Raw genomic sequence first — 12,422 nt, forward strand, 5'->3', positions numbered from 1 at the left:
TCCGGGGACTCGAAGTGCGATCCCTGTTGCCTCGAATCCGGTATCGATCCGACCACAAGCGTGAGCTTGGAACTCTCAATGCCGTAGTCGTCCGGGAAATCGGCCATGGGTCCGAAGGTGAGAGACACTGTCCCAAAGGCTGATTCGGATACCCACACCCAAGGGTAACGGTGTTTAGAGGTTAGCTTGGTGACGATCGGAAATCGCTTTCGATGTTGGACCTTGTAGAAGCTGAATTTCCCAGGGACGTCGAAGACGGACACGAGGTTCCTAATATCGTCGGCCGTCGCGGCCCGGCCCTTCGCCCGATGCAGCATCATGTGGCAGGCGGCCACCGTGCGGTAGAAGGATGGAGACATCTGGGCCGCGTGGACGTTGAGACGGACCTGGAGATCCTGGATCACAGGCTGGAAAGGCAATCGCAGCCCCCCGCGGAGACTCGCCTCGTGAATGGCGGCGTACCCCTTCCGAGGACGAGTCGGAAGATCTTCGTGTAGCGGTCGCAATAACGATATGGACGGCGGAATGCGAAATTGCTTTCTCAAGCCCCTGAAGCTGGCAAACGAAAGAGAACTCGGGAAATCAACGCCGGAGCAGTCGAAGCCATCTCGAATCGCTGTTTCCCCGATAGGGAACGACGAGGCACGTTCCTCTTCCTGTGCGGTCAAGCTGATCAGGGCGATCGATAGAGCACGGCGACTCGACATCTCGCCCGAGCCCTCGGCGTTCGGACCGGCCCTCGGCCCAGGGAGTCCCTCTTGATGCTCGCTAGAATGGGTCGCTAGAGCCGTAGTGTGCGCACTCGGCCCATTAGGGCCCATTTCTTGTTTGTTGACCGCGGGAGGCGGCCCCGTCGGCGCGTCCGGCCAAGTCGTGGGCCCGTGACACGCATCGGACGCTCGAGCCCAGGGGTCAATCTTGCCAAGGGCCGGCCCAAACACGTCCCCCTCACTCCCGTGGAAAGATGGGTCGGCCATGTGGCCCTCGTGTTGTGCGTCCGGCCCAAACATGTGGCCCGGCCCGAGGAGAGCAAAACCTCATCCACTTAGGCCCGGCCCAACGGGGCCTAGGGTTTGCAAGGGAGCCAGGTTGGCCGCCTCTTCCTCTCCGGCAATGGGCGGCCGACGCACCTCGTCTCCGGCGACGGCGCCCCCACCTGCAGCGCCGACCGCCGGTGGCGGCGCTCCCCCGCCATGCGCGCCCCAGCCCGGCTGGGGCTGGTCCACTTGGGCTCCCACGGCCGCCGGCCACCTGCAGCACAGCCCCACCCGAGAGGGTGGGGTCCTCCCCGGCATCAGCGCCGCCCCCGACGGCGTCCTTCCACGCCAGGTGACCGTGCATGTTGTCGTGCCGGGTGTGACGGCCCAACCTATGTTGTCGTGCCGGGTGTGACGGCCCGGCCAAGGCGCCATTCGTCCTTTCGAACCATGACTGGGCAAGGCTAGGAGTTGCCTCGTCGGTTCTTGACTCCCCCACATAGTCGGGGTCGGAGTCGCCTCGGGCGGATCTATCCTCGATGTCATAGCCGAGAAGGTCGGCGATACGCGTGTCGTCAACGACGGGGCGGTCTAGGAGCTCGGCAAGCCTTCGAGCCGTGCCCTCTCGGAGCGCGGCCTCGGGGTCATTCGCCGGGTCTTGGGGATGGCTCTCGTTGTGACGAGGTTGCCCTCCTAGAGGATACGCGAGGCTTCGGAGGCCGTATCACGAGCCCGTCTCTCGAGTGCATGCGGAGGTAGCGGGAATCTGACTTATCTATCAAGAGTCGTAGAGATAGGAAGATAAAGGATTGGAAGGGAGAGCGTCGCCAAGGTCAGGAGGTCCCCTCCTTCAAGTGCCAAAATTTTGTCGCTCGTTTTCGGACAACGATTTAGGAGCCCCAAAACGGTTCGACCCAAGGCCGGACCAAGTGATCGCATTTGGGCTCAAGCGTGTCGGAATTGGTATCCCAAGTCGTCCCTTAGCAGTAGATGACGTTTGCCTCGTCTCAACACCTGAAAAGTGGGAAAAAGAGTGTGAACTACAAAGGGGAAAGAGAGGGGGTGCCTCTGTTTACCTCTCCGACGCTCAACATTTGTAGGATTGAGGTGGATAAAAGAGGTTAGGTGTTTAGAGAGCCGAGACTTGAGAGAAACGAGTGAGTTATGAGTTCAGCAGCGTTTCAGTACTCAAATTCGGATTACCTGACTCGGGGGGTCGAGCCTCATATTTATAGGCGACCTAGGGACGCTTGGGAGGTCCCTTGGCCGAATGAGGGTTCAAGACCGGCCGAGCGCCGCCCCTGGGCCGACCATTGGCCGAGTGATGGCCCAGGGCCGGCCGAGCGACTTCCCAGGCCCGGCCAATGGCCGAGTGCCGGCCCTGAGCCGGCCGAGCGACTTCCCAGGCCCGGCCAATGGCCGAGTGCCGGCCCTGGGCCGGCCATTGGCCGAGTGACGGCCCAGGGCCGGCCGAGCAGCTTCCCAGGCCCGGTCAATGGCTGAATGCCGGCCCTGGGCTGGCCATTGGCCGAGCGACGGCCCAGGGCCGGCCATGCGCCGAGGGAGGATCCAAAGTCGGCCTCTATCGCGATCGCCGCTTCACCGAGCCGGGACAGGCCGGTAACATTTATCTTATAAGAAATAAATCATTATTCATAACAATCATATATTTAAAAAAAAAAACATAACAAACATACTTAAATAATTATTCATAACAAAGATATATAAATCATTATTCACCCTACAACTATGTCAAGCAGAATAAAACTTGATTTTATAAACAACGCAATTGCGTTTTTCTGGATCCTTGTTATTTATTTCTTCCTTTCATTAATAATGTAAATTCTTTTGTATACAACTATTGATTGAGAACTAACTAACTAGTGACTAGTATGTTCCCAGAATCAATATACAGTCAATAGACGTCCTTTCATATATATTTTTTTTTCTTCTTCTTCTTGTTCTTCATCCTTCTTAAAAGCTTATTTCATCAACTTGGATCAGAACAAAGAGCTTCCTTGTTGCGAAAGTTACCAAATACTAATGACACCCTAAGAATCCAATTCTATTTAGCCTTTGACTAATAATTAGACATCAAAATAAGTGAACCAAATCAGTCTTGCTCGTCAACTTCATGGAATGGCAATGGCACTGTTTTCACTGCTCTAAATTTGCCTACATTATTAAGATGCTCATTCTCCAACCTGCAAAATAATTTCACACAACAATATTCTTTTTAGTACACGTTTCTTATCTTATTAGTATATGGTATCTTTTCTGTACCTGAAAAAGTTCCACAGGCCTCTTCTAATGACTTCAAGTGCCGCCAAGAAAAGCCCTGTTACTCTGTAGTCAACGTGTCCGAAGCTCGAATGAAGGACAGTTTGTAGCCAAGCAAGCCTGAGAACCAAGTTCAATCCCTGCACACCACAAATAAAAAAAAAAACAACCAATGAGACTCAACAGAGTTAAAATAATGAGACTTGACAAAGTTTATAATATCACAAGTCTTTTCTCATTGGAAATTAACTTTACATGCATCGGATCCACAAACGTCAAGTGAGCCTCGTTAATATGATACGATGAGAGCAGGCCCGGCTCAAGACATGTTTGGGTCTAAAGCAGTTTTATTTAGACTTTATTTGAGTGTATTTTGTCGGTCAACCATCAAGTGTTGGCTTAAAGCAATGTAACCTTCTAGATCGATAAGACCCTGAGTTATTCATCTCATTGCCAATTGGATTTGATATGGACCTCATGATATATTCTTTTTTGGGGTTATATATATATACCATGGAAACGTAGTAGATGGCCTTGCGACGGAGAACCAAATCGTTCCTGAGCCACGGGTTCTTGGAGTTGGGCTGCAAGAGACCCCAATCCTTGACAAAGTCCCAGTAGAGTTGGTACATGGTTGCGAAACTAAACATGACGACGACTAGACACAGCCACCCCGCACTCCTCTCTTTCTCGTACGCGACTTTGGCCCCCGCCGCCAGCATCGCCGACACGTACTTCCCCAAGTTCAACAGGTGGCTCTTTTCTCCCTCGTCGAACCAACGTCTCGCACACTACCAAATACGAAAGCAAAAAAAGAAGAAGAAGAGGGATTCGGTTAATACTTGAGGCGACTATTTCTCGTTTTGATATGGGATCCATGAAAAGTATAATAGTTTGATTTATGTCTACCTGCATAGCTCTCCAGTAGTAAGGCAGAAAGGAGACCCCATAGGCGAGGTCTCTGAAGTGCTCGACTCTCATGCAATAGCCATAGTCCTGGGTCTTGTAGCTTCCGGTTATGTAGTAACACGCGATGTACTCGAGGTTCCTCAGCGTTGGGACCTGATAAACAAGCTGATAAGTGAAAAGAAAAAAAATTGAACTAAGTAGAAGAAATAAAGAGTGTGTATGATCTACCTGGCTACAAAGTTGGTCTGCCATGAAGAAGTCAAGCATGACGACCTATTCATGAATCGAAAAACAAACGGTTTTTTTATTAGTTTGCACTCCCACACGGATAAACTCAAAGCTTTGCTTTGAATGTATCGAATACAGAGTAATAAGATCAATTACTTTGTAGAGAGGCGACAAAACGATGTTTCTAATTGCACGGAGGAAGCGAAATCGGCTTGAGCGATAGACTGTGTTGAAGGGGCACAACAGGATCAGCAAGAACACCTGTTTCAAAAGTGTTACACATAATGAGAACAAGCTAAAAAAAATAACAAAAATTTAGCGATATAAATCACATAAACATAAGTGTTTGCATTTTAGCCAATGTTTTGTAAATTTTTTGTAAATAGCCAAAAACTTTTGTAAATATTTCGTAAATAGTCATATTTATTAGAAATTTACTCTGCGCTTTTTGTTATTTTGATAGCGTAAATAAATTTACGTGGCTATTTACAAAAAATTAACGAAACATTGACAATTTAAAAATTTTCTAACGTTTCATATGGCTAGATAGCCACTGGACCAAAAAAATAAATATTACAAAAAATTATTAGTTTAATTACCAATACGAGTAGGCCGGGGATGGCTTGGACTTGAGAGTAGGAATGTCCTTTGGTGAGCAAACTCAAGTGGACGAACATGGCTCCAACGACCACTGTCATCGAGGTGGTTGATATCAAGAACACGTCTCGGTATTTGAGCTCTTTCGTCTGACCCAGCTCGAATATGAAGCTGTAGTTTATGCGCGCTTTTCTCCAAGCAAAGATGTTGCAGCCATAGAGGAAGAAATGAAGGAACAACAAGCTAAACATGCTGTAAAATTAAAATTAACAAAAAAAAGAAAAAGAAAATTGTATTAGTCTTTAGGGGCTTTGTGAATGAAAAGGTTGTTTCTTGGGAAGCAAGAAAGCTAGTGATTACCTGAGAACAGGGTAGGATGTTTCCATGTAGATTGAGGTCTGTGTCTGTCGTCGGTAAAGTCCGGTTATGTGGGCCATGATGACGTATCCCGTGAATAGCGCGATGAAACAACCCGCGAACAGCCCTGATTTTAAATAATAGAGAAAAATTATCAATTTATTAGAAGATATTTTGTTCTCACATATTGTAGTGGATGAACAGGAAAGTATAGTAAAACCAAAGTTGATTCTCCACAAAAAAAACTATTTGTTTTCTTAGTTACTGGAGTCCATGTAAACACACCGACCAAAGTGAATAGTGATTTTATTCTCTAAGGTTTGATAGGCCATTTTTTTGTTGAAACCTTGTACAGCCAAGTTTATTTGTCTCAACTGTGGTTATGGGTGTTCCATGGGACCTGGCTTTGTCACCCCACAAAAGAAATTAAAAAGAGAAAAAAAAGGAAAATACACCACTCAATCTTTTATGTTTTAGTCTAGTGGCCTAAGTGGGACCTGTATTAATTTTATTTTAAATATGGTGGAGATTTAAATCTTTGGTATTAATTATGTCACAAAGAATGATCAAGCTTCAAGCTAAGCGCTTAGACATGTTCCCATTTTGAATTGTTTTTCTGTTCTATTATTATTATATTTCTTTTCTTTTCATAAGGGGACTTACCAATGAAGAAAGTTACAGAGTGTGATTCTTTTCTCTGATGTGGTTTGAGATATTTCATGGCTTTTCTCCGGTCTTCTTCGGCAAATGTTTTCACAAATATATCCTCGACTTCGTCCGATAATTTCATTACCTGCCATGTACAGAACTTTTGAGTCAAATTACATTTAGAAATCATATTTATGATTTAAAGAGTATATATATATAAATTCATGTCATGAGTCAGACAAGCATATCTAACTTTATTTACATGTGAATCTAACGGCATAACCATTTATCATTGGCATTTAGAACCCTGGGATCAATTGCCACTTATAAGTGTCGGAATAAAAAAACTCGGTTTTGAATATTATCTTGTGGCTAACACAATAACATGATTTCAAATAAATAAATAAATAAAGGAAGGAAAAAAAATGCAGTCTAATCTTGCCCAAATTACCTTGTCTGAGCTGTTAAAATATGAAGTCTCAACTACTTTAAGATAAATTGGTAGAACTTGTTTTTCAGTGACCTGAAAGAAAAAAGAAGAACGAAATAAAGGGGAAGCAATCCCATTAATTACAGTCACATATTTATTTTCAAGTTAAATTATTGATTCTTATTAAAGATAAAGTAACCAATAATATCACTCACTTTGTCAAACTTCTTCAAAATCTTTATGAACGCAAGCATGTTCAGGTTCCTGAAAAAAAAAATGATAATCAGCAATTGAGCACATTCCAGTGAACGATGTAATTTATTTTTTCTGTTTCTTCACCTGTAAGTTTTGAGATATCCTAAGCCTTTATAGAGCTCGATGAAAGCCCCGCGGATCATCTTCTCTGCGTGGTGAAGCTTCGACTTGTTGATCTTCAGCCTATTGTTATTGCTTCCTTTAGGATTATTCGAGCATTTCTTGGACGACTGGTTGACGAAATCGTCCCACACAAAGGACCCGATCGCCGAGAAGGTTCTTGAAGGGTTCGTGAGAGGGATGTTTATCCCGAAGCTCTTCCCTCGGCTAAGAACTAGTCCTGACATAGTCCTCAACTTGCTGTCATCTCTCTTAACCTCCACTATCGATCTCTCAAAATCTTCCCCGTTGTTTTCGTTGATGATCATGTTGTCATATATGTCGTTGTCTTGTATGGTCTGTTGATGACGGTCTTGTTCTGGTTTGTTCACATTGATCGATTCCTCTGCAACAGAGACCAGAAGAATCATTAAGTACCAGAGTTACGAGAGCTTGACAGATGCACTTTTCTTTTGAAGTTATACGTACCGCGAGAGAGTGAATATGATATCGAGGCGTCTTCCTTGGATTCCAAGGCATCTTTCGAGCTGTTCTTGAGGGCGGTTCTGACCTCGATAAGAATCTCCATCTGCTTCTTGAGGGACTCGCCCCGGTCGAGAAACTCCTTCTCTTTGCCCTTGTAAAACTGGTTGACTTTGTTGAGCTGGCGGTCAAGGCAGTTGAAGAACTCCTTGGCCGCGTCCGTGTCGGCGAATTGCTCAAAGAGCTCGGTCTCATACACATCTCCTTTGCTCTCCGACGAGGCTAGCTTCCTGTGGACCTGTGACGGATATATACAATAATGAGTCATGAACAGAGCACATTAGAGAATGGACTCTATATGGACAAGAGAGAGAGAGAGAGAGAGTAAGCAATTTTTACATGAATGAGTTCATGATTGTCTCTGCGTTGATGGCCGAAGAAAGAAAGGTTTTTAATGGATGCCAAGAGGGTGTTAGAGAAAGAGTTTTTTTGTTCATTGATTGATGAATTGTTGTTAAGGAGGTGGATTTTTTTGAGGTCCTTCTTGAGTGTCCAATAATCAACAAAAGCCTCTTTCCATTCAGGCACTAGCTGCCCTTCAAACTGCTTTGAAAATTTCACCATTTCTTTTGTTTCTTTTAGCCGCTCTATCTTCTTTTTTTTTTTGGCAAAAGTTTCCTAAATAGCAAAAGCAAGAGACGAGAATGAGAGAGGGATAGAGAGAGAGACTAGTACAAGTCTATAGATGGTCTTTCACTTGGCTATGGAGAGTTAGTTGTGTGAGTGTGTTTCAATGGAAGGCTATGGTGAGACAATTTATGGGCAGAGAAAAAGGAATTTTTGATGGATGTATATGCTCCAGTACATATGCTCAACAGCACATTCTAAAATATCCTTTGCACTTATACCCCTCCTATACTCTCTCCACTTGAAAGGGCATATGTGTTATGAGACTTGTGAGTGTGTAGTGGTATTTATATGGATATGTTCACCGGAGAGTTTTCTTTGATTCTTAATCAACTAGTCGAAGCTGCCGCTTCCGGTGATCTCTTCTTACTTTCAAACATGTACTCATGAAGATTTTGAAAAGTTTTCTATTTTAAGTGCATATTATTATTGGGAGTGGGACCAAAACAAAATTTCAAAGGTTAGAAAGCAATATGGCCATTTGGAGGGCATAAAATTTGTCATTTTTTTATAGATCTTAAAAAGAATTGTAGATCAAATTTATAAAATATAGTTGTTCCATATTATGGTATAGTAGAAACTTTGTGTCCCATGGTCTAGAGCAAATTTGTAGTACTTGGAGTCAAGGGCATTCTGGGAATTAGAGAAAACGCCCCATAAGTGAGTCAAAAGCTGCTTATGTGCGGAAGTGAAGCTTATTGGCGGAACTTTTAGAAACACGCAAATGTGATATCTAATTAGACCAGCCTTGATTTCCACCAATTCTGGATATAGCTGAAAATATTTAAAGTTTTCAATAATTAAGCATTCGTCTTACAAAATCTCTCTTTTTTATAATTGGGGTAAAACTTTATTATAATACGTAGAGATAAGATATCATGGGTTAGGCTAAGACAACCACACCAACCAACCATCAATTATTAGAGTATATGAGGAATTTGTTCATCTCTTTGTGTGAGCAAATATTATGATTCTCATACTAAGCACTTTGGTTATATTTATTTTCTATCATGTAGTTCCATTTATGGAAAGTATTTAGGATTCATTTTAGAGGTGGGCTCAAATACGGGTAGGGGATCAGCCCTACCGATTTGGTAATTAAGCAACCTTTTCTTATATATATATATATATATATATATATATATATATATAATGAGATCAGATTACACACAAGATGGCAAGAACTATTCATATGCGGTTTCCATTTTATAGCATTATTCCAAACATCAAAGGAAAACAATAATACTCTTAAGAATCCCATCCCATATATGTGTAGAAAAGATTACGAGAACTAACAAAGAGTTATAAGATAATATGTTTTTTTTGTCAATTAGTGTTTAGATAAAATTATACGCTTAATTTATTATTAGAGCATGCAACAAATGATAGCATTCTCAGCAAGTAACGCCACTGCAAAACACATGCTTATCATAAAAAAATTTGACTGATTGACGATGTCTTCGGCTATATTTGTCGTCCAAGATAAATGTTCTCTTAAATTTCATATTTGACTAAAGAGTTGACGAAAATATTTACAGACGATCATTGATGACAGTTGTCGCAAAATGAATGGAACGACATAAAAAAGATGTTGGTTGATGTTGGTTACGTGCGGCGTTTAGCCAAACATATTATTTGCGCCAAATTTTTTATAGAAAAATTATTCAAACTAAGCCATTGGAAACTATTACAATTAATAAAGAGCATCTTTCACTTTTTTTCTTTTTTAAAACTAGCCATTCTGAATATATTTGGCTAAATTGTTAATTAATTGTTGTTAATAGACTGAATTATTAATTAATTATAATTAACTACACAATGGCATTATATATACAAATTTAAATTTTTTGAATGATTATATATAACTACAGAACCTTTCTAATAATTCATTTTTAAATATTAATTTGTGAGTTTCTTTTTTTTTCTTTATAATCGACATTTTTTAATGTTTTGAAACATATGTAATAATGATTTTGCAAGTGTTGACTTTCCTAATTTAAAGGGCAATTAATCCGAAAGTTTCTAATTCATCATGAGCAGTTTTTGGTTTTTCTATATTTATTAAAAATGCAATTCTATTTTTTTCAAGATTCTCACGTTTCAATTAAATATTTAGCACACATAACAACCCAACACATTATTATTTTTTTAATAAAAAAAGGGTTATATAGGTGTATAGCCATTTTTGCTATAGGGGATTTAAATTTAGCCAACCTTTTGTTAATTTTTAGTAAATAGCCAAATCAACCAATGTACAAAAGGTAAAAAGATCAGACCGGCCTCAGTTTGAATCCCGCCCAAATTGAACTAGATATTAATTAACAATGACAAAGATTTAGTTAGTAATTGCTTCCGCTATTCGAGGTAAGGAAATTAAAAGACTTTAATGACTTAACATGCAACCTCTCCCTCTCTCACAATCTCACCGCTGAAATAAAAAAGGAAAAAAAATCTCTCATTTCTCTGACCCAAAACACACGACGAAGAAGAAGAACCCCGAAGTTCAATCGCCATCTCCGATGAATATTCAAGAAAATAAGAACCGAGGCGCGCAAATTTTTTGGATGACAAGGCGTTCAAATTTCACATGCTTGGTAGATAAGCATTAAACATGCATTATATGCGTCCTAAAGAAAACTTTGCTAATGATTTAGTGTCCTTAGAAGGTAAGAGAAGTAGGTGATTTAGTGTCCGTAGAAGGTAATAAAAAGGGTCTTTTCCAAAGTTAATGTTCAGAGAAGTAAATTCTGGGGTGTTATCGAAAGAAGAAGGCGTCGGAAATTTTCAAAGAACAAGTTCAAGGTATTCTCCCGAGTTTTTGTTACAATTTTTTTCCTAAAATGGCGATTCTACCATTTTTGCTCGGGATTTTCTAAAAAGCTATTTGTTTTTGGACTGATTTAAAAAAAACTGTTAATGAGGCATCACCGAAGACTCCGATTCCAGCAAAGCGAACCAAGAAGGCATAACCGAAGGCTCCGATTCAACAGCCCAACATTCAGTGACCCAAACGTACGTGCAGGAAGTCTGTTTTTACTACTTCTCTGTACGTTACCGAGACGAGAAATAAGAAGAATGACGACGAAGTGGGACTCCCTACAACTGCCCCCAACCGCGAACGAGAAAATGTCACCGAGGAACCAGAAGACCAACCAAGTTTCAGCTTAGGAATTTAGTTTTCAGTTTCTGTTAAATTTGTCCTACAACTATTTATTAACTTTGTTTTTGGTATGTAATTTGAACCAGCTATCACTTTTTACAGACTTATTTTTGGTATGTTTTTGGTATTTATTTACATACTTACTTTGTTTTTGGAAATGACAATGCTTTGGGTTTTGATGGTTCAGTAGATGTTACTGATATTTGTGAAATTAATTAGTATTTCAATCTTGCAGTTTGAGTTACAGGTTCATTGCAGTAAAAGTCTATCAAGGATTGGTAGTAAATAATTGGTTTATTTACTAGTAAATGGCCAGTTAATAATTTACTAGTAAAATGCCTGCTAATTAACAACCAATTTACATGAACCCGGGAAAAAAATGACGTTCAATTTCAGAATTTTTTAACGCAAATACACGCTGAAAATCAAACTGTTTTGGCGGACAAATAAGCCGAAAAATCGAGGATGATTCGCTGATTTGAATCACCTAATATTCAGTAAATAAAATAATATATTTACTGATTTTATTACATGATTAATAGCCACTAAAATAGAAACAAACTTAGCTAAAGTCAACACAAATCCCACGTCCATAAAATCCTGAAATACACGTTAAAAACTCTTTCCAAATGGGCAAGATTCAAATTGAAAAAAATCTTTAATTAGTCAGCTTAATTAATAAGGGTAAACGTGTAAAAAAATTTAAATTAATAAGTTGCCACGTAAGCAAGGTGGCTATTTACAGAAAATTAACGAAAGGTTGGATAAACCAAAATTGCTAGCCTTAATGATGACTACGTAGCCAATATTTTTATTAAAAAATCTATAACAAGCATATACAAAATCATTTACAAACAAACAATATCAGTTCTTCAGAAACAACAAATAACGTACAAACATATAGGCACAAAGATAACAGAAACATGTAAAAAAAAAATTACGATATGATTTGCAAGCTATCGAATTTTGTTCAAATATTTAGCACACATAACCACCCAATACATTGTTTTTAGTTAAAAAATCTATAACAAACATATACAAACTCATTTACAAACAAACAAACAAACAATATACAAGTTTTTCAAAAACAACAAATAATGTACAAACATCTAATAGCACAAAGAAAACGGAAACATGTAAAAACATTACAATATGATTTGCAAGTCTTAGTCAATCCTAAAAAATTTCGATATGATGTCAATAAAAGACCACTCAATTATGTCAAAAGTTTTGTGCATGTCAAGTTTAAGACTAATCCATCCTTTCTTACCATTGGTGAGCTGGGCAATAGAGTGCATCCTCTTGAATGCGA

General features: G+C 40.6%; 1 protein-coding gene across 1 annotated transcript; it reads right to left on the bottom strand.

Moving 5' to 3' along the window:
* Positions 1–2,749: 2,749 nt before the first annotated feature.
* Positions 2,750–8,178, bottom strand: PHO1;H1 (EXS (ERD1/XPR1/SYG1) family protein). Its single transcript, XM_089609633.1, has 14 exons — positions 7,663–8,178; positions 7,270–7,561; positions 6,766–7,186; positions 6,642–6,690; positions 6,448–6,519; positions 6,012–6,141; positions 5,352–5,475; positions 4,994–5,243; positions 4,551–4,655; positions 4,395–4,439; positions 4,167–4,319; positions 3,770–4,048; positions 3,261–3,397; positions 2,750–3,181 (listed from the first exon to the last, which is right to left on the bottom strand). Exons 1-14 carry the CDS (start codon positions 7,885–7,887, stop codon positions 3,091–3,093), a joined length of 2,373 nt encoding a protein of 790 aa, XP_089465759.1. The 5' UTR covers positions 7,888–8,178; the 3' UTR covers positions 2,750–3,090.
* Between the last annotated feature and the right edge of the window lie 4,244 nt (positions 8,179–12,422).

Source organism: Urtica dioica, chromosome 3 (assembly GCF_054948205.1).
Source record: "Urtica dioica subsp. dioica isolate 48M chromosome 3, U.dioica_male_clone48M_v1_H2, whole genome shotgun sequence".
In the NCBI taxonomy this organism is placed as follows: domain Eukaryota; kingdom Viridiplantae; phylum Streptophyta; class Magnoliopsida; order Rosales; family Urticaceae; genus Urtica; species Urtica dioica.